Source organism: Scardinius erythrophthalmus, assembly GCF_964197995.2.
Source record: "Scardinius erythrophthalmus genome assembly, chromosome: 7".
NCBI lineage: Eukaryota > Metazoa > Chordata > Actinopteri > Cypriniformes > Leuciscidae > Scardinius > Scardinius erythrophthalmus.
The window spans coordinates 20,937,266-20,960,898 of NC_138227.1; the positions used below are offsets into that span (position 1 = coordinate 20,937,266).

Sequence of the window (23,633 nt, forward strand, 5' to 3'; positions counted from 1 at the left end):
CTGCTGTATTAAAATCATATTCTAATGTGAATGGGAGATGGCAAGAAGGGTGGAGAGAAGCAAAAATAGTGATAGTAAAAGGGAATCGCTCAGTTAAGTGATTATGCTACACTGCTGCTTGGGGTTTGTTCATAAGGCAATCGAAACTATAGAGGGAATGAGACAAAATTGCAGAAACTGTCATAGATAGATAGAGATAGATAGATAGATAGATAGATAGATAGATAGATAGATAGATAGATAGATAGATAGATAGATAGATAGATAGATAGATAGATAGATAGATAGATAGATAGATAGATAGATAGATAGATAGATAGATAGATAGATAGATAGATAGATAGATAGATCGATAGATCGATAGATAGATAGATAGATAGATAGATTGCACTAAATATGCAGAAAATGGCATGTTTCAGCAGTACTTGTTCAAAACAATACATTACTATATTAAGTTTCAAGTAATCCCTCTTTGATTAGTCTTGTTTTTGTGTGTTCTGCAAAGAAATCCTTGAAATAACATGCCTTAAGCCCTGCCATGGTGTAACTGATCATGATGAATAGTTTGGCACCAGGACATGGCACAACAAAGCACACTTGATGGAGACATATCTTCTAGTCTTTTCCCACAAAAAAAATAAAACACACATAAAGAATACCCTTTCCTTTTGTAGTGTGCTGAAAATCAATAAGTATTGGTAGTGAGCAAGAAAATGTTGATGATTGGAAGAACCTTTCTAAACCTTTTCCCTATCATGTACTGTATGCTCCAAACTGAAGTCACCCGAAGGTGAGATGTTTACATAGATTTTATGGCTTACAACTGTGTGTATTTCTATTTACGTCTTATGACTTGGTATTTTAAATTATCTTTTAGAAATGTAATCAAAGCAAAAATGTCATGCCAAAAATTGATAAAAAAAACATCATTGATCATGTGGGTTCAATTTGCTATTGACGTAACGCATCCCATATAGACACAGAAGAAACCCGGCAACATTATAAGAGAACTTATGATGTTGTGTAACCTGCGCAGTTATCACTTTACTGAGAGGATGTGGTTTCCAGGCTGCTGGATCAGTCCAGATGAGTTAGGGTCATGAGGTTAACAGTGCCTATAGTCTACCTCAACCCAGTTTCATCAACTCAATTCATCTCTTTACATGAAAGGATTTGCCTTCTGTCCCATCCACTTGGTCCAAACCAATCAAGGTCTCTGGAGCTGGAAAAGGGGACATGACCAAGCACAAGAAAATCTAGATCTATCTAGCTAGCTAGCTTTTGTTTCATTTTTTTTTTTTTTTTTTTTTTTTTAAACATCAACAAAAAATAATACTCAGTAATCACATGTGTTTTGTTTGTTTGTTTTTAGTTTTATTTGCTTTAAAGTTTTGTTTTCATTTGTTTTAGTTTTGTTTGCTTTTAATGTAACACTTTTCAATAAGGTTCCATTTGTTAGCATTTGTCAACTATTAACAATGAAAAATACTTATAAAGCATTTATTAAAATGCTTTCCAATATTATTAAAAGTGGAAGCACTAAATACAGATGTAAACAGGATCTAAAAAGTTTTGAGCTTGTCCACTTTTGACTACTTCGAGAGGTAGTCGAAAACACATTCGACCGGATTGCTTTCATAGAGTAAACTTTTATGTGGTCGAATGCATTCAAGCAGCCACAAAAGGCCGCACTGAGCAAATGCGTAAAGATTATGGGAAGAACGCTAGACAGACGGGACTTAAACTTTGTCGTCTGAAGACCGTCTGAAGTTCGGTTTGAAGATGAAAAATGTACCAAACACAATGTTCCTTCATCATTCCTGATTTCTCACTACGTTCGGCATGGTATATGCGGCTGTCAGAGCAGAAATAAAAGCTGCTACTCTCTGTTTGTTCCATAGACCCTCCGCTCAAAGACATCAGGACAGAAGTGGCCGAAAGTGGACAATAGAGACGGATTAAAACACCAGGTGTAAACGGGTATGTGTCTGCTTCGTGTACTTGAGATACGATCGACCAAAACGCATCTTAAAGGTGCACTGTGTAATTTTTAGCGGCATCTAGAGGTGAGGCTGTGAATTGCAACCAACAGAAGTTACAGTGGCCAGCAGGAAAATATGTCGTCGTCTGAGACAGCAAAGAGTAGCCAGTTAAGCAATGAGGTTTCTTAACAAAGATAAATTAAGAAATTAGGTTAACTTAATTATTCAGTAAATCGATATGTTATTGCTAATATTATTGTTCCCTTTCAGTTCGGTCATGTTCAACGTAGTTGGACGTACCGTACTGATTGGGATCACGATTACGGAGCCTGTCATCTTCAAGTATTGATAAAATGAGCCAAATGCACATTGGCGTGCGAGATTTGCATTTGTATAAATACTAAAGCGGATGCACGCACCATTTGTCTTTCGCTTCGGAGCCGACCAGTCTTCATGTCGATGTCTCTGAAGAGTGTTGATACTTTCAACGAGCGAGTGTGTCGGTGCTTCTTCTGGAAGGCTCTCCTGGTGCTGGTGGTTCTACAGCGCGAGTGCAGCGGTGATCACGAGCTTCTGAGCTCTCAACTGCTGTTTTAACAGCATTCTCTTTGTGTTTGTTTGTTTGATGGCTGGTTAGAGGGCGAAGAAGTGAGTGCTTCACTGATACAGGAAGCACCATCCCCTGTCAGTGTTGCCGCAGTCATTCCCCTGTGTGCTCTGGCTCCCGCTAGGCTGCAGCAGCAGCCTTCACCCAGGCCTCAGTGTGGAGCCAGCCACAGGCAGGCCGCCCAGCCCGTCTCAGTCACTGCCAGACCAGGTGGCAAGCGTAAGCACAAGCATCCCTGAGACAGGCCACCCAGGGATGGAGGAACGAGCTCTTCGGGAGATGGTGACCGCACCACTCCCTTCCCCGGATGGGCGAGTGGAGAATCTTTGTTTTATTTCTGTTTCTGTTCGTCCCACATTTTCAAAGAAAGAGCAAATTCCTCTGTTCCTGGGTCCCAAGAGGGCCAGACTGGCAGTGTGTGACCCTGTAAAGCCTTGCCACCCTCAACCCCCTCTTGCAACGCTAGTTGGCAGCCAGGTGCAGTTTGAGGATCCGATTAAGCCCTCTCACACACCCCCTGCCGACCTCTGGAGACAGGTAAGTGTTGCACCGCACAATCAGACCTCTCTTCGGGCCACCCCCGGGTCTTCCGAGTCAGGTCCCTGTCATCCACCTCGCTGCCCCACCCCAGGTACGTCTGTGGTGCCTCTTGTCCCCCTGGCTTGGTTCGTGGAAGCCTGGAAAGTGCTTCCCAACCGGTCCAGCTGGCTCCTCCACACCATCAGACTCGGCTATACAATTCAGTTCGGCCGGAATCCGCCCAAGTTCAGTGGTGTTCGTTACACTTCGGTGTTGAGCAAACGTGCCCGTGTCTGGCACACGGAGATCACAGTCCTACTGGCAAAGGATGCGATAGAGCCGGTCCCTTACACCGATATGAAGACCGGCTTCAACAGTCCTTCATACTTCATTGTACCCAAGAAAGGCAGTGGGTTACTGCCAATCTTGGACCTGCGAGTCTGGAATCGGGCCCTTTACAAGCTTCTGCATTTTCAAATGCATCCGTCCCCGAGATTGGTTTGCAGCAATTAACCTGAAGGATGCGTACTTTCATGTCTCCATCCTCCCGCGACACAGGTCATTCCTGCGCTTTGCGTTCGAGGGTTGAGTATATCAGTACAAAGTCCTATCCTTCGGGCTGGTCCTGTCGCCCCGCATCTTTCCGAAGGTCACGGAGGCGGCCATTAGTCCCATGAGAGAGCGTTGTGTTCGTATCCTCAACTATCTCAACGACTGGCTGATACTAGCTCAGTCTCGGGAGCAGTTGTGCGAGCACAGGGACTTGCTGCTCCAGCATATCAGCCAGTTGGGTCTTCGGGTCAACTGGGAAAAGACCAAACTCGCCCCCATGCAGAGGATCTCTTTTCTCGGTATGGAGCTGGACTCGGTCCACCAGACGGCACGCCTCACAGTCTGGTCAGTGCTGAACTGCTTGAATACTGTCAAGAGCAGAACAGTGGTCCCACTGAAACTTTTTCAGAGGCTCCTGGGGCATATGGCATCTGCAGCCGCAGTAACACCGCTGGGTTTGCTTCATATGAGACCACTTCAGCACTGGCTTCACGGCCGAGTCCCAAGATGGGCATGGCAGAGCGGCATGCTCCGTGTGACAATCACCCTGGCCTGCCGCCAAGCCCTCAGCCCGTGGTCAGACCCTTTGTTTCTCTAGGCCGGAGTGCCCCTAGAACAAGTGTCCAGGTATAATGTGGTCTCCACAGAACGCCTCCAACACCAGCTGGGGGGCCACGTACAATGGGCATGCAGTAGTGGGGGTCTGGGCAGGCCCCCAACTGCATTGACACATCAACTGCCTCGAGTTGCTAGCAGCACACCTTGCTCTGAGACGCCTCAAAACACCACTGCTCGGCAAGCATGTGCTGGTCCGTACGGACAACACTGCGACCGTTGCGTACATCAACCATCAAGGTGGCCTACGCTCCCCTCGCATGTCGCAACTCCGCCATCTCCTCCTATGGAGTCAGAAGCATCTGAGGTCGCTTTGTGCCACTTAGGGTTAGGTCAGTCGTGCCACCAACGAGCTCTAACGACACCCTGTGGCCCAGGGAGAGTAGAGACTCCATCCCCAGGTGGTCCAGCTGATTTGGGACCACTTCAGGGCCGCACAGATAGATCTGTTTGCCTCTCCAGACTCGTCCCATTGCCAGTTGTTTTACTCCCTGACCGAGGGGACCCTCGGCACGGATACACTGGCCCACAGCTGGCCCTGGGGCCTCCGCAAGTATGTGTTTCCCCCAGTGAGCCTTCTCGCACAGACACTGTGCAAAATCAGGGAGGAAGAGGAGCAGGTCTTGCTAGTTGCCCCTTATTGGCCCAACCAGACCTGGTTCCCCGAGCTGATGCTCCTCTCGACAGCCCCTCCCTGGCCCATTCCTCTCAGGGAGGACCTCCTCTCTCAGAGACGGGGCACCGTATGGCAACAAGCCCTCACCCGCCTCCAGACCTCTGGAAACTTCATGTCTGGTCCCTGGACGGGACGCGGAGGTTCTTGGTGATCTACCACAAGCTGTCGTAGACACCATCACTTCTGCGAGAGCACCCTCTACGAGGCATGCTTACGCCCTGAAGTGGAACCTGTTTGTTGAGTGGTGTTCTTCTCACCGAGAAGACCCCAGAAGATGTTTGATCGTTATTGTGCTTTCCTTCCTGCAAGATGGGTTGGAGCGAGGGCTGTCTCCCACCACCCTCAAAAGTGTATGTTGCCTCTATTGCCGCACACCACGATGCAGTTAATGGGGGATTCGTGGGGAACCACGACCTGATCGTCAAGTTCCTGAGGGGCACGAGGAGACTGAATCCCCCCCCATACCTTCTTGGGACTTATCTCTGGTGCTGACAGCACTGCACCTTTGAGCCATTGCAGGCAGCAGAATTAAAAGTCCTGTCTATAAAAAATGTTTATAGCCCTGGCTTTTCTCTGTCCCGTCCCGTGTGCTCTCTACGCATAGAAGTCAGTCAACACTGTAAGCCCCGCTCGAAGTGTCGGCCTGCTGCGCCATTCCCCTCCTATGGACTGGATACATGCACCATTCTTGCTCCAGTAGAGTTCCTCTTTAGCCGAACCCTGTTGAGTTCCTCCACACTTCTCGGCAACGGACGTGGCAGAGTGTCCGATGGCAGGCCTAACACTCGTATGCATTGGTGGAACTAAAAGGGAACGTCTCGGTTACGTATGTAACCCTCGTTCCATGAAGGAGGGAATGGAGACCTAGTCCCGTCCCCACTATCGCAGGACCACCGCGGACTCCAGGCTCCGCTCGGCTCCTCAGCGGAAAACAAATGGTGCGTACATCCGCTTCCGTATTTAAACCCGCGCTACGGGGCGCTTTGGTGCATTTCTCACATCACTATTTACATTTGCACAACAGTTAGTTCAACCTCCACAGCATTTAGTAATTTGTGCACATCATAGTAGCAGTTTCTCATTCCTTCCAACAAATTGCAAATGCTTTTGGACATGCATCAATTGCTTTCATACAACTCTCTGCTGTTTTATAACATTATCATTTGCTTATGTCATGTCAGTCAAAATTAACTATACATGTGAATGCTGAATTGTCATTCCATATAAAACTAATGGTCCTCACTTCATTGCTTGAGTCATTACATACAAAAATGTTGAACTAGTTGTCAAAATCTGTCAAGCAAATTTTACAATTTTTTTTTAATCTTTTTTTTCCTGAAAATGTCTCCTAAATTGAACAATTTCTCTCAGGTGAATCTCAGCTTTCAATGATGAGAAGAGGTGTGTGAAGAATTAGTTGCAACCAATGATAAGCCACTTCTCTACAATCACTGTCAGAGCTGAATCCCATAAACCCCCACTTTACAAGCATATATGAACCAAGCAGGACATAGTGTGTACCATTTCTACAATACTGTGACACAGAAATGGAAGGTCAGCCTTGTGGTAGAGGGGTGAGGGTGAGGGTGAGGGTGAGGGTGAGGGTGCGGGTGCGGGTGCGGGGAGGAAGGGGAAGGGGACAAAACAGGGGAAGAGGAAGAAGAGGCCAAGTACATAGGCGGATCCCTGATGAAATCAGGGCTATAATTGTGGATCATGTTGTCAATCACGGCCTCACAATGGCTGAGGCTGATCAAAGGGTGCAGCCAAATGTTGGGAGAACCACTGTAAATTCAATTATTCAAACATTTTGTCGGGAGAACAGGTGTGTATAAATGGACAGTAATACAGCACTAAACAATCTGCACTGTACTACTGTCATTGTGTCATACATGAAGCTTGCAGTGGGACAAGAACTTCTCACTGTACATTTTACATTTAGACGTACAGCTTTTCTGCATCACACATTTAGTGTATTGTAGTGTTACAGTAAATATTTGCCATATTTACTGTAATTTTACTCTGCACCACACAGGATTGCAAGACAACCTTGCAGAGGTGGAAGAGGGCCCCTTTTTACTCTGCAACAAGAGGAAGCCATTTGTGCAATGGTGATTGCAAACAATGCCTTAAAGCTACACTGTGTGATTTTTACCCCCATCTAGCGGTGAAATTGTATATGACTACCCAGTGAATATTAGGGTGTACTCACACTAGCCAGTTTGAACCGTGCCCGAGTGCGTTTGACCACCAAAGCGCGGTTCGTTTGACTAGTGTGAGTGCTCCGAACCGTGCCCGGGCGCGGCTCGATTAGCCGGCCCTGGCCCGGTTGGAAGAGGTGGGCCAGAGCACGGTTCAGTTGGACTCGGGCGCGGTTCGCATGCAGTGTGAGCGCTAACCGTGCTGGAGCACGGAACAGGACGCGTGACGCAAACCTCCTCATACGAGCAGCACGATTACGTGAAAATTTTCGTGCCACAAAGGCGATAGATATGTTTAACAACAGGCTGTGAGAGGGCTGTGGACCAAACGACTCAAAATTATCCACAAAGTAAACAGAGCGATGGACTCAGAGCGATGCGCCGCTCTTCCTGTTTATCCCGAAACCGTCACACCATAATGACGTAAGCGTGCTCCAGCACGAATGCTGAAACCCTATGTGAGTGCAGGCCAGTGGGGGAGTGGGGAGGGGGGACAATCGTACTCGGGCCCGGTTCATGGCAACCGTACCTAGTGTGAGTACACCCTTAGTTTCTGTTCCTCTCAATTCCGAGGGCGTTTTAACTCCTACGGTGGCCGTATTATTCCAAGATTAACATGGCTTCCAGTAATCGACTTCGTCCATGACAATAATAAACAATACGTCTAAAATGAATAAAACTACAGGACAGATGTCAGGAGGTAAACGTCACCCTTGGAATCGGCTATCCCTGCATAATCAGATTAGGCTAACGTTACAATGTGTACAAAGTAAAAGCAATTAAAAATAACTAAAATTTACAGTGTCCTTTTTTATATATAGCTTAAAAAATTGTGCCTTTAAAACTATTCATCACCTGTGATCCGTCGCAGCACAGATTTATGTAACAAGGTAAACAAAACTTTTTCACCATTGACGCGAGGATGAAGTTATACTAGAGGTCGTTCTGGCGTTTTGCACAACCATGCTATGGTTAGACAAGCAACTATAAAACTTCGAATTTACACAAATGAATTACAACAGGCTGAATTACCTGTCGAGAAGAAAGCAGGCAACCTCGGCGTTCGTTTTAAAATCTTTTCTCCTCATAAGCTCTTTCCATCTGGGAAAAGTTACTCCAATATTGACTATGGTCTTGCTGATTTGTCTGTCGCGTTGACGTTTTAATTCTCTCTTTCAAATGTGAGTACGCACGCACGCACGCACGCACACACACACACTATCTTTCAAATCTGCCCGGCACTCGCGAGCTCGCGAGTAATCTCCCCCTCGCATTCGTCACGGTGTCACTGAGTGAAAAACGCAAAAGGCGAAGCTTGAATTTACTGGTAGCCTATGTCCCTCTTTGGCTAATGTAGTTTCAAGATGGAGGCGCAACATGGCGACCGGCATTCGAACCCCTCACCCGTATGTACTTTCAATGGCAGATTATAAACTTAAGAGAATACTTTATTACTTGATAGAAGTAAATATACATTAATGAGCACATATATTTTTGAAAGAACTAAGTGTTTTTTGCTAAGAATCAACTAAAAAAGTTACACAGTGTAGCTTTAAGGTTGAGAGAGATACAAAGTGCTGTTATAGAGGATGAAAACATCTTTGGGAATATTGAATCTGTTTTAGTCGCTACAATTGACAGAGTGCTCAGGAGAAATGAAATGCGCATGAAACAATTGTACAAAGTGCCATTTGAACGGAACAGTGACATAGTGAAGGAGATCCGTCACCAGTATGTACAGGTAAAACATGTATGTGTTTTATGCATATTCGAATGTTCAGTGCTGTAAACTGTTTACTTTGTGTAGTGTCATGCACTACACTTAAATGACAGTTATGTGTATGTGTATTCACAGTGCATACTGTACAATATGTTGTCCAAAATGCATTATGTTCACAGGAAAAGTTGTTATAGTTTTTCTCACTCCCTCTTCTGTAATAAAGCATGTACTGGAGCTGGAGGCCGGGGAACCACTGCACACATTCATATACCTTGATGAGGCGGGTTTCAATCTGGCAAAAGGTAGAAGACATGGAAGGAATCGCATTGGACAGAGAGCAACCATTGATGTCATAGTGATGAATATTACTATGTGTGCAGCCATCTCAGAAAACGGCGTCCTCACCCATATCCCTCGTCTTGGTCCATACAATACACAACATCTGCTGACTTTTTTAGACACTCTTTACAGGGACATAATCCCTGAGAATGAGAGGGGTCTAACTGGAGACCATCTGAGCAAGCATGTTGTTGTTTTAGATAATGTGCGTTTTCACCACTCAGATGTCGTCAGACAGTTGTTTGCAGCACATGATAGGATGCTGGTGGAATATCTCCCTCCCTTCCTAGTTTTTCTCTTCCTGGAGGTGGAAGGTATATGACCGGCATCCACATACCCAAATGGCCCTGCTAGCGGCCATGGATGCAGCATGTGATGACATCACAGCAGAGTCCTGCAGAGGGTGGATTTGCCACTCGAGGAGATACTTTCCTCGCTGCATTGCAAGAGATGATATTCGCTGTGATGTAGATGAAACTATGCGGTCAGACAGAGAGGAACGTCTGGATGTGCATGAATGATTACAGTACTATGTATGTTGTATGTTCAGTTCCAATATGTACTGCAATGTCGTGCACAGCTTTACCCAAAGGGAGTTTATGTTTGTTGTAAATAAGGGTGTATTTTTTCTTTTGCACAATGCTGTGAACAAATTAGAATTGCAAAAAGCATATGCAGTAAAAATGTGAAACATACATATTTAGTGTCTTGTACTCAGTTACCTCACTAAATACAGTAATGTGTAACTTTACTGTATTTTTCAAATGGCTGTGCAAATAGTATATAGTGCTGTCTTGAGCATTTTCAGTCTAAAGATCTGACTTTTTTGCATTGGAAAACATTTACAGAGTAAACTGTCATAATGAAAACATGACAAAGCCATTTGACTATCTTGTTAAACAATGGTGTCAGGACTTTTCATCTTGATGACACTGACACTTTCATTGACATGAATACTTGCTTTTGAGGAATGAGCTATCCATTTTGAGCAAGTGACACGCTTTTGCTAGGTTTTGCAGTTTGTACTAAATGTGAGAAATGCACCAAAGCGACTGAGAAAAACTGTAATACCAGGTGTAAACAGGGCCTAATTTGAAATTAATTTTACCATTTTCTAATAGCCTTTTATTAAAATAAAAAGATGCATCTGTAAATAATATTTATGCTAATGAAACTGAGCTAACATGAACTAAAAGGAAGTTGTATTAACTAATGTAAACAGATTAATAAATACTGTAACATATATATTGACCATTATTAGTTGCATTAACCAACGTTAACTAATCAATGTTTATAACGTAACATTATAATTGTATTGAATTATTTAGTAACTTACTTATTTATTAATTAATCATTATTATTATTACATTGATTTCTTTGACAATATTACAAGATTTCTGTTAACATGTAGGCCATTCAGAAGAAATCCAACCTGGAGCAGATGGTCGCTGTAAGCATATGAATGACATTAAACCAAGATCCATCGTATTAGACATAATATACTTAATAATTACAGCCTGTCATGGTGCTATATAGCTAGATTATATATGTATATATATATATATATATATATATATATATATATATATATATATATATATATATATATATATATATATTTAGAGATATGAAGACACATTTGATTCATAATGTAGTTCTTACTCATCATTCGGGCCCTCGGGGTGTGTGTGCTGGTGAGGGCAGTTGTGCCGTCAGTGCTGGCAGCAACACACGTTCAGGCTCATCCCTATTGAGAGCTGCAGATACTTCTGCTCTGGAAGTACCTTTCTATACATTTCTATATTCCAAACTGAAGTTACCATGTGAGATGGGAAACAGTGCAATAAGGTGTCTAACAGGAATGACCACAGTCACCTAGATTGCCTTAAGGCCAATATTCAATAATATTTTCTGTCAAAGGGTACAAAGATAAGTGGCATACACAAACAAACATGCACAAGCCTTAAGATTTACAGTGCTGGAAATATATTGTTCATTACTTTATTCTGTACTGTTTTGGGCTTTCATATCCAAATTTGCCAATTCATAGTCTCTAGCACATGCATGAAGAGGAAATCACACAAAAATCTCTCAAGCCAAAACCCCCATCTTTGGTTAAAAACAATGCTTGTATTTATAAAGGTAAAAGGTTGAAAGACAGCAGCTAAAATGAGAATGCCTCTGGCAAACTTACAGAGCTATTTTCCCACTATGTGACAAACTGACAGCATGGGTGGAGCAAAGGGCTAAACAAGGGGGAGACACACTATTGATTACACAATTTGACAGAAAGGCAGATTGAATGTGAAATAAAAAAGAAAATATGTATTTAGCGTTATTACTGGCAGGTTTTGATTCAGTAAAAGGTATATTCACAAAATCATTTTTATGTTAATGGTGGATTAGGACTTATAGTGATTATAAAATTTTCAAAGATTTGTTTAATTTACCCAGTTTTGCATGTTTTTTTCATTTGTAGGGTGTTGTGTCAAAATTAAATGTTAAAAGACGAAGAACCTGGTACAGCATGTGCACGTTAGATAGATAGATAGATAGATAGATAGATAGATAGATAGATAGATAGATAGATAGATAGATAGATAGATAGATAGATAGATAGATAGATAGATAGATAGATAGATAGATAGATAGATAGATAGATAGATAGATAGATAGATAGATAGATAGATAGATAGATAGATAGATAGATAGTATTAAATGTATATGCTGTATTGTCTGTAATGTATTGTCTGAAATAATCATGACAACATACAGTAAAAAGATTTTCCAGCATCATGCCATTTATGTTTCTTGAGAACATTAAGAATATATAAGTCTATCTTAAGAAGAAGCTCAAGTGTTTGTGTATGTCTCTGCAATTTGTCTTTAAAGAGGAGCTGAACTGAATAGCTGTCATTGGTTTCATCAAATGCCAAAATGCACTTAAAAGAGGAATCGTAATCTTTCGTTCTCTCTGTTGCTGCAACATGATCTCATAGATATTATCAAAGGAGCTGAAGGTCCCACGGAAGAAAAGAAAAAAACCTTTCTCATGGCACTCCCATATTAGGACAATGTCACACATATTTTACTGCTAACATTTTAATGACTTGAAAATGTACTTTCTAAGTGCAATGTCCCTGAGGGACACTAGTGATGTGTTAATTTCCCATGAATGGATTTCACCTTTTATTTCCTCTGATAATAATTCAAGTCCTCAGTCTACATTTAAACTCACACACAAAAAATATTTAAATTGTTGAAATTATTAAAATATATATATTTTTTAGTATAAAGTGAAATCTGTCTATAGATTAGAATCATAATTCCCTATTGTTAAAGCATTCCAATGAAACATTTCAGAGAATCAAAAACGAATTATTTATTCTATATCCAGTCGAATGCACATTTAAATAAATAAATAATCTTAATCATTATATTGCAAAGGAAATTACTTATAGCCTACACATAAAATAGTAGATTAGTTCGAAACTGGATTTCATGAATAATTTTTTTTATTTTTTTTATTATTCCTGTGTGCAAGTAAAATCAATATATCATATCAGCTTGCAATCTGCAAATCCTATTTGAGAGGTTAAACCAGGGGCATTCCTCTTAAAAATGATTTCATGCTCAGAAGCTTTTTGAATCCTATTAGTACTTGAATCATAATCTAGCATAAATGTAAATGAACAAATAGCCTAAATAAAAATGTATTTCCCATTATTATAGAATTGTTTTACTAATACATTCCAGAATGTTTTTACTTTGCCTGACAAAAGCCTGGAAATTTTTGTGAAATGTATATACATTTATAATAGCCTTTACAATAGGATATTCACCAAACATTATAAACATGACTTTTAAAAAGCAAATGGCAAAAGTTTTTTGGTCTAAGGAAGGATATGTCTGACTGTCAGACAGTTTTATTGAGATTGTCATGTCAGTGTATGTGATTCAAAAGGGGCCGCCGGAAGCACGGCAAACCACTGAAGACGCGGCGGCTTCCGGAAGTCACATTGTCAGCTGTTTGCGGTTGCTGTCTGTCCAGACTAAGTTATGTTAACATTCTTTTGTCGCGCAGATTTGTCGTGTCTGTGATTTCAGCACTTGGACTCGGAAAGATTTAAATCATGGATGAATCAGATACAAGCGCTATTCTTGCGGAGGACTCGGAGTCGGGTGACTCCAGCAAAGTCTGTTGTTGTTTTAAGGTGACACAAAACAAACCTCCTCCGCCGTGTTCGTGTCCATTTTCTGTGACCGTGGAGCCCGTTATGTTCCTGTCCATGTTCTCCATAGCTCTCCAGATGCCTCTATACACGCAGTACCTGTGGGAACGTCTCAGTGAAGATGTGGGTTATAATGGAACAAAGGGAGGAGGATGTAATGCATCTACGGTCCACGACCCTCTGCTTAAGGTAACAGATATTTGAGACGTTTTTCATTACGAAATCAGTCGGTTCTTTTAGTGAATCAAATGCGCGCGAATATTTTGATTCCCAAACGAATGACACTTTTGAGTCGGTTATCTGTACTAACTTAGTGAGTCAAAATCACACAATAGCGCATCTAGTGTTGTTCGATTCCTGAACGAATGACTGTTATGAGCCTCTCTTTTTTTCAGTGACTATAGCTCTTATTATACAGAGCTACATAGTAGGCTACCGTGGTTCGATTCCCAAACGAATGACACTCAACCCATTTGTGCCCAAATTTTTCTGAATGGTTTCATGCATATAATCCTCTTAATAGTGTCCTATGTTCTGCATTTATTTTCCCCAGGTTTTTTTTTTCTTTCTTTCTTGAAAATCATATTTGAATGTGCGGCAACTATAGTTGCCGGTGGGCAAATATGTTGTATGCACCCTTTCAATGTAAATTATGAATAGGAGGAGAACATTTGGCATTTATCTCAAAATAACTGCTTTCAACAGATCAATCTTTATTCATAAACAAATTTATTATGTATAAAAGTCGAAGAACATTTGATGCAGACCCCCCAAAAAACTGTATCTAGCTTATAATCTCTTGAATATGAAAACACAACAAACAACAAATCCATTTGCCTTAACCATTGTGCGCTGTTCAGGGTCTTTTTGACCCACATTTCTAACTTTCATTCATGGGGATAACATGGATAATTTGACATGGTTAAGTGTTTTTAAAAGATGTTTGCCCGTCTCCATCTTTTGGAAAATGCAGTTCTAAAAGTAACAATTTATCACTTTAACCAGTAGATGGCTGCAGAGCACCACTATTTGCTATTTGCTTTTTGACTAACTGAAAGACATCTTTTCACAAGTTTTTCCAGTTGTACTCATATCTACATATAATGAAATCACAATTATAATAATAAAAGTTACTTTTTGTACTGAAAAAAAAAATCTGTTTTTCAGTAATGTTATATTTTGACAAAAAGTAACTTTTATTGTTATAATTGTGATTTCATTATATGTAGATATGAATCTAACTGGAAAAACATGTGAAAAAATGTCTTTTAGTTTGAAACTTTTAGTACTTTTAGAGCTCTGCAGCCATCTACTGGCTAAAGTGATTTTTTTTTTTTTTTACTTTTAAAACTGCATTTTCCAACATTTTGCCAAAAATCTTACACTAAACCATGTCAAATTATCCATGTTATCCCCATGAATGAAAGTTAGAAATGTGGGTATTTTATAAGGCAAATTTTTTATAATTTTTTTTTTCTTTTTGGACAATTTTTCTTTTCTTTTTTTGAACATTTTGTGGAGTAAAAATGTAAAATTACATTTGTTTAAAATATATATATTGTTACAAAATAACATTTTGTTGCCTGGGGTCTCTCAGACCCCAAACAGCCTGACTGTAAACCGCAAACGAACAGCGCACAAGGGTTAAAGTTGTGGAACATAGTGCAGAACAAAGTGCAGCCACTACAGGGCATTGTGTATCAAAAAGTTAAATGAAAATAAATAAATACAAATAAATAGAATGAAGAAAAAAATATATATATAGAGATGTCATTTAAAGGGTTAAGTTATGTTTATGCACTAAACAAGACCAATAAACTTGATTTATTAACCTATTAACACAGTATACCCCATTTTCCCATGATATATGTACTTACAAGGCATTTGCCCACCGGCAACTATAGTTGCCACTTGGACTTTTGACTAAGTATACAAAAAACTATAGATCTCTTGTAAGATTTGTTTTGTTTGGCTGATTCTAGAGACCTTCACGATTATGTAGATATATATGTCAACAAAAAATTCTTATTAGTAACATGAAAATGACCTTTCTTTGGGAGGGTTTGCCTTCGCCCTGCTTCCTATAGACCTTATGCACCAGAGAAACAAGGGCGCCGCCATCTTTGGAAAATTGTCTTTTAACTTCCGTTTTGCGGTCGCTCTGTATATTTATATGGCATTTCTGTCCAGGAGTAATTAGCTTTTTAAGTGGATTTACTTAATGTAAAGTTAACGAAAGTTATCATGAGGACTGTAATGTTTAAAGCAGATGACTTAACAAATGTAAATCGACCGGGAAGATTTTAAAACGAGCCGTTCATTAATAAACACGCAAAACGCTGTGAAAATACAGACCGGAAGTCAAAAGACAATGAGCGCAGCGCTGAAAAGGGGCGGAGCTACATAAGGTCTATAGGGGTAGGAAGTTGACAGCCTCATGTGACAGGGAGGAAGTGAATACCTTTTTTTTTTTTCTTTAAATCCTTTATTTGGTTGTTTGCTTGCAGTTCATTGAGAAATAAAACATGGACAACATCTAGAAAAATATTTACAAAAGGAAAATGACAACTATGTACTGCGGCAACTATAGTTGCCGGTGGGCTTAGAGCCGGTTCTTTCTGTAGTGTAGGGCTTGCATAGACTAGTCGAGTAGTCGATAGATCGACTACTTCAACCAGTAGTCGACGCTGTCGGAAACAATCGACTACTCGAGCGTCCATTAAACATAAATGAATTAAAAATGGCGAACGTCACCAACAGACACCACGCGTCAGATGTGTGGAAGAATTGCATCAAGGATGACAAAAATATTGTAATTTGGCCAACTCTGCAAGAGGCCGTTCACATATTGCTTCTAAAAACGTGTGGAAAGCGCGCTGTCTCCTACAAGCGCTTGCGCTCCCGTGGCGTCTGTCGTTGCTATGCAACCAAACTGCGCTCTACATGATGACGACGAAGAAGTATCATTCAGCAAAGGATTAATGTATTTCTAGCCCTTGCATTAGCTTTACTACTAGATATGTTTCTGGAGATGAGAAGGAAAAACCCACCTGGACAAACTAGCGCACCACGTCCGTTGCTTTCATTATGAGCGCGCTCGCCGCGCTCCTACATTTGAAATAACGACCTTGAGCGCGGAAAAGACGCGATATGTGAACGGCCCCTAGAAGCAGACGTCTGAAATGAAAGGCAAGAACGGCTATTTATTTGGCTTTAGACTGTTACATGAAAATTTAAAAATGAAATGTCATAATTATAACGTTTTGAGAGTTTACTTATGTAATTGTTGCATTAGGCTATGAATTAATAAATGTTTATTGATAAGATCTAGCTATTTCATGTCTTTTCATATACAGTAGCATAAACGACGAGTAGTCGAGTAACTCGAGTATTGTTTTGATAAGAAATCGACTAGTAGAAATCAGTAGTCGTGCAACCCCTACTGTAGTGGAAGTAAAGTCTGACTCCCAAACAAATTACACTTTTTTAAGCCTTTTCTTTTTAGTAAATCAAACATAAAAGTATAAAAGAAAATATACACCGCTACCAGTGTAGTTCGATTCCCAAACGAATGACACTTCTGAAGCTGTTCATTAAGTGAATCACAAAATTGGACCAGTGTACCCTGAACATATTGGGGGACCAGTAAATCCAGATTCCCGAACTAATGACTTTTATGAGCCTTATCTTTTAACACCTACATTATAAATGGCTTTTTTTTATTCGTAAAACTCAAAATTGGACCAGTGTAGCAGTTAATCCTATTTCTGAACGAATGACACCTGAACCAGTTCTTTTTACTACTGGATTAACAATTTTTTAATGATATAATCAACCGGGAGATATTATTACGTTATCACACTTGCCACTAAAGGAGGAGGTTGTGTTTCAAATACTATGTTTCCAAAAGAGAACTTTAAAGGTCCCATGTTGTCAAAAATGAAATTTCCTGGCTTTTTTCATGATAACAGAGGTCTAGGAGCTATGTAACTAACTACCATATAAGTTTCAAAACAGTCAATCCACAGACAAATGCACACAGCCTGCATAAAGTAGCTGTGCCTCTTTCTGTCTATGGCCTTTTCACGGGCCGTTGTGACTTCCGTATAAATGTGATGTCAGAATTAGACTGTAACAGTCACCGCCTTCAGTCACCACCCCGAGCACTGCCCACCATCCCTCCATCCTTTTGCCCAACCCCCAGACAACATCGTTGCTGAGCAACACCAACACGGAAACATGTCGAGAAAATGCTGTTCAGTTGATGGATGTAGAGACCTGCACTCCCACGGGACCCAACGCAACAGAGTGCGGTGCCGGACTAGATTTGATGGCCGAGTGCGGGCGTAAGGTACTCCTGTGTGTGCAGGTTGCGGGAGAATAAAACAATTAGCGGGACTACCGCGAGATAGAAATATCTAAAAATAAAACATCTAAAAACAAATAAATTGTTATTCATATGTTGCACAAAAACAACAGGAATAATTAAAACTAAATAAAAAAGATTTACAGGCCAGAACGAGTTTCTGTTTATAACGTTGAGCAATGTAGCCAATCACAGACATATGTGTTGATTTCTTGAATGCAATGGCCAATGAGATAGCCTGGTTAAAACCAGACCATTCTCAGTAGTAACTGAGTTATGGTCTGGCAAAGCTTCAATAATAACTCATTTCCAAAGAGGCGTCACCAACAGACGTCGCTCAAATGCCTCTGGGCTCAATTGGATAGACCTAAAACCAATCAGAGCGATCGTCATCGTGTAAAGCCATATGCTGCGTCCCAATTCGCCTAAGTTACACTACGCCATAAAAGTATGTACTCTTTTTGTGAAGAAAAGGTATTTACTTTTGAATGTGTAGCAAAAAAGTAGGCAAGCTTTGGGACAGACTACTTCGTCATCTTTATCGGACGGATCTGTCGCGTGCGCCCTGTCACATAAACTGCCCTGTCAATCATCTTGTCACAGTTAAAATCCTCTATTAAATCTAATTTAATTTCCTACCGTTTCGGAGAGAAATGTAGTAGCACGTTCATCTGCCAGTGGGTCCTTCATGGAGACTGTCCTCATGTGTTTGCAATTTGAATATAATAATGCATTTAAAAGTTGGTGCGCTTCACCAACAGACGTCGCTCAAATGCCTCTGGGCGCAATTGGATAGACCTAAAACCAATCAGAGCGATCGTCATCGTGTAAAGCCCGCCTCAACGTTTCTGATTGGTGCCACTATTTGGACGGATTAGAAATTGGCTTGAATGGGCTCTTTGCCAGACTACTTGCAGAGCAAATCTAAATTTGCCACAAGTTTGTCTGGGTTTTCCCAGGCTACCAATGAGATGCATTTAAGATAGAATCCACTCACCGCTCAAAACTGAGTTTTTGTTCAGTGCTGAATTCTGCATGCTGGCAAATCCTCTGATTATAACTAACAAAGTGTTGACATTATGAAAGATTTATTTTGCAGTCAGCTTCACTGATAATAACGGAGCTTTGTGAGATCGCGATGAACTGAGATATCAGCTTTTTAGGAATTATTAAGGGAGCGCTATTTCTGTCATGCCAAACCATGCACGTTGTAGCCTATGCTTGCTTTTATGTTAAATTAACAGTGGTTTGTGAATGTTTATGTTTTAATAACAAATAATTTATCACCATCATTACAGGTGTTTTATTTACCTTACTTGTGAGCATCACCAAGCCACACCTGTGGTTGGCCTGGCCGTGCATCACTCAGAAAACAACAGGCCAATCAGAAGAGAGTCTCATGAATACTAAGTAAACAGGCTAAAAACGACCTGTTCTTGGCAGAGCTCCTGAGAAGGAGCTGTAAAAATATATTGAGATGGTTTTTGGTACTTATACCGCAAATATATATTCTTAAGGACATCGAAACCTAAAATAAAACTTCCAAAAGCTGTACAATATGGGACCTTTAATATGTAATTTATTTCCCTCGTCTAGGAAGTGGAGACTCTGACTGCGCACTGGAGCCTGTACATCAATTTGGGTGGTTTTCTAGTTGGGCTGATTATGGTGACCCTGTTGGGCTCGTGGAGTGACCGTGCAGGTCGGCGTATGGTTCTGATCATCCCATGCCTTGGCCTGGCAGTTCAGGCGGCCGTTTATTTGATTGTAATGTACCTGAAGCTGCCTGTGTTCTGGTTCCTTATTGGGAGGATCTGCAGCGGCCTCTCCGGGGACTTCAACGCCATTTTGGCCGGTTGCTTTGCGTATGTGGCCGACACGAGTGGCATGGGTTCTCGCACCTTTCGTGTGGCGATACTAGAGGCTTGTCTGGGATTGGCTGGCATGTTTGGGAGCATCATCGGAGGACTGTGGCGACGGGCGCTAGGGTACCCGGCAGCTTTTCAAACATAAAATACAATTTTAATATTTCTGTAAAAAACAACAACAAGAACAACAACGTCATGTTTCCCTCCAGGTATATCAACCCTTTCTGGCTAGTATTGGCCACAAATCTTGCAGCGGCCTTCTACACATACCTGTTTGTGCCTGAAACCGTCACCCCTGACCCCGGGGCAAAACTCCTCTCCGCCAGGCATCACCGGGCCATCTACCACCTCTATGAATCTGACACGCCACAGGGACGTAGAACTAAACTATGGTTTTACATTTTCTGCTTCTTTTTGGTGGTGTCTGTACATTTGGGCTGCAGTGACCTCTATGTGCTCTATGAGTTGAGTGCTCCGCTCTGCTGGGGTCCAGAGCTGATTGGTTATGGCTCTGCGGCCAAGAATCTGGCCTACCTCACCAGCCTGATGGGGCTCAGGGCCATGCAATGCTGTCTGGAGGACTCCTGGGTGGCTGTGGTGGGCCTTACCTCTAACATTGTTGGCTTGATTGTGATTTCGATCGCTGACACTACAGCTCTGATGTTTACCGGTAAGATCTTCTATATTCAATTTATACACCACCGTTCAAAAGTTTGGTATCGGTAAGATTTTTGTATATTTTTGAAAGAAGTCTCTTATGCTCACCAAAGCTGCATTTATTTAATCAGTAATATTATGCAGTATTACAATTTAAAATAACTGTTTTGTATTTTAATATATCAGTTATAATGTATTATTTATATGAAATATAATTTTAATGTAATCATAATTTTAAATCTATTTTAAAAACATTCCATTTATTCCTGTGATGGTAAAGTTGAATGTTCAGCAGCCATCTGAATCATCACATGATCCTTCAGAAATCATTCGGTGCTCAAGAAACATTTCTTATTATTATCAATATTTGAAATATTTTTTATAGAGACTGTAACATCCTTTCAGGATTTCTTGATGATTTTTTTTTTGTACCAATGGAAAATTATTTGTCACTTTTGTTCAATTTAATGCAAATCTTAAAACAAATATTACTGACATCAAACTCATTTAGTTATAAGTGTGTGTATAATTATGTATAATATATTTTATAAACATACAGTTTTATGTTTATATTATGAATGTTATAGTTATATTTTTATATGGATGTTTATTTATTGATTATATAATGCATTGTGCTGTTTAAAACTGATTATTTACTGGTTAACAAGATCTTGAAACATCTTGTAACATTATTTAACTGACACTTTTCAGACTATAAGACATTATGTTAATGTTCTACTGTTTAGATTAGGCCTATATTACAGGAGAAAGGTCAAGACACTCTTTCTTGACATATTTTAAAATTAATGCAGTGCTGATGCAACTTCACACTGTCCTCCAGTGGCTGAAGTAGGTAAACATGAATCAAGGAAATTAACTTGCAAAAGTTGCTTATCTATCTGTCTTTGTCAGGATATGGCCTGTGCTTCCTTTTTATGGCCTCTACCCCAGTCCTGAGATCTAAACTGTCCAAGCTGGTGGACCCTTCAGAACAAGGTGAAACAAGGATAGCATTTTGTCACAAATTAGTAACCTTTAGAATTAAATGGAATAACATGTTTTATTATTATTTTGTCTTAGGTGCTCTGTTTGCTTCAGTGGCGTGTGTGGAAGGTCTGTGCTCACTAGTATCTAGTGGGGTTTTTAACTCTCTGTACCCTGCCACCCTACACTTCATGAAGGGATTCCCTTTCCTCTTTGGGGCCGTCATCCTCCTCATTCCAGCTGGCATTATTGGGTAAGACCCCCTCAATGATTGTCATTTAGACTCTCAGTTCGAGAATGAATAACATTTTTATTATGATGTGTACAGGGGCTTGGGTTGCCAGGAGAAGAGAGAGAGCAGAACAAACAGAGAAGGCTCTGGAATATCCTGACAATTGACTCTGTGAGAGTTTTTCTAGAACAGCAAAGGACAGAATGAGTCCAAGAATAAGCAATGATTTTCTGCACAACTGGGATCCTAAAGCTGATTGCCAGTTGAGCACACAAAATGGACTTGTGTTCAATTTGTGATGACTTGGGCATGCAGGTTGCTGTGATTTTGCCAAGAACAACATTCCTGACAAAAAGTATGATTTTTTTTTTTTAAGAAATTATTCTGCAAAGATACATTTATGATGTTATAAAATATTTCTATTTAAAATATATGCTGTTCTTTTGAACCTTCTATTCATCAAAGAATCTTGAAAAAAAAAAAAAACATTGTTTCCACAAAAATATTATGCAGAACAACTGTTTTTAGCATTGATTAGACATTTTTCTGAAGAACCAATCAGCATATATTAGAATGATTTCTGAAGGATCATGTGACACTGAAGACTGGAGCTTTGGATCACAGAATTACATGTTTTTTTAAGCGGATGTGTGTAGAGACAACTGTGAGTGAGCCATAGGTATGTGGATTTCCACAAAAAGTGTGAACACTGTGACTGGTGCTATCGAAACATTGTTTCAGCTTCCTGACCAGCCCGACACAGCAACATCAGCTCAACCAATGGCGTGAGTTTGGGTTGGAATTATCTGTCGACCACTGGATGCCGGGTCAGTGTTTGAGAAACCTGTTTGGTCATGGCTCACTATAATCACTGTATTGTTCCTCATCATGTTAACGTCATCCTTTTTAATCTTGTGTCTTTTCTTCTTTGTAAGCAATAATGACCACTGCCACTTGCATTAAAAAAACTGTTTACTGAAGTTTTGTGTAGAATTATTCAGGGATGCAGTGCACACACATTGAATCAGTCATGTCTCTCACTTCTCGTTTCTTCACTGTGCACTCTCACTCTCCCCCTAAGCATTATGGGAAATGTATTCTTAAAGCTGAAGAACATAAATGGAAATTTAAACTATTTATATTATTACTGAGGACAACTCACTAAACATACTTTTATTACCATTACTCAATATTCACAACATTTAAATGCTTCCCCATGTTAGTTGTGTTCTAGTTATCTGAGAATTACAGGGATTTGAGAGGAGACTCTTGAAATTATGGCTTACTATACAGTATACTAACAGGAAGTGAAAATTACATTTTGTGCTTGTCTGAAAGTGTCAAATCGTTTATGTCAGCGGTTTTGCATAGGAATATTTGAATGCAGTGCAACAAGCAACTTTTTGTGAAACAAAAATGTGGACATGCAGAATATGTATGACTTACATATATGATTATGAATAATGTTTTTCCAAAACCAGTTTTATTGCTGTTTATTTCTCAAAAAGAACATTTCATTGTACAGATTTTACACTATGTATAAGACATTAAAGACCGACTGGCACACATCATAAGGCAACAGTAGGGAGATCAATAGCAGGATAAAGCTTGAGGTGTCAAGAGGTGTTAGTAAATGTTCATTAGCATTTTCCTTGACCTGCTGAATCTTCACAGTGTCTGAAAATGTATCAGTGACTCAAATCTGCTGCATAATATCCTTGCAAATCCTAAGAAAGCCTCTACAGCAGTATTTCAAGTCATGTAACTGTCTAAAAGGATTTTTTCTAATACTGCATGAGGTGATGAATAACCATAATGATTTAGATGTGAACATTTTTTTTATTTGCTTTGTGAATGATGCAAGGTATAAAATAAAATAACAAAATGCACAAATCTGTAATTAGTCACGAAAGAATAAAAGAAACTCTTTTTATGGAACTACAGTGTATTTGATGCTTTTTATAACCTACTGCAAACCAACTTCAGAAAAATTAAAAATGAACATTTCATAAGGCTTTTTTTTATATTTCAATTGATAATGCTATGATGCAAGATTATCTAGTATTATCTATCATATAAACAG

At 40.3% G+C, this 23,633-nt stretch overlaps 1 protein-coding gene across 1 annotated transcript; it reads left to right on the top strand.

Moving 5' to 3' along the window:
* The first annotated feature begins 13,194 nt into the window (after positions 1 to 13,194).
* On the top strand, positions 13,195 to 23,486 carry slc46a1 (solute carrier family 46 member 1). The gene is made up of 6 exons (XM_081371538.1): positions 13,195 to 13,632; positions 19,406 to 19,797; positions 19,887 to 20,347; positions 21,247 to 21,330; positions 21,415 to 21,571; positions 21,647 to 23,486. The coding sequence occupies exons 1-6, from the start codon at positions 13,345 to 13,347 to the stop codon at positions 21,708 to 21,710; spliced, it is 1,446 nt and encodes a 481-aa protein (XP_081227664.1). The 5' UTR covers positions 13,195 to 13,344; the 3' UTR covers positions 21,711 to 23,486.
* The last annotated feature ends 147 nt before the right edge of the window (positions 23,487 to 23,633 follow it).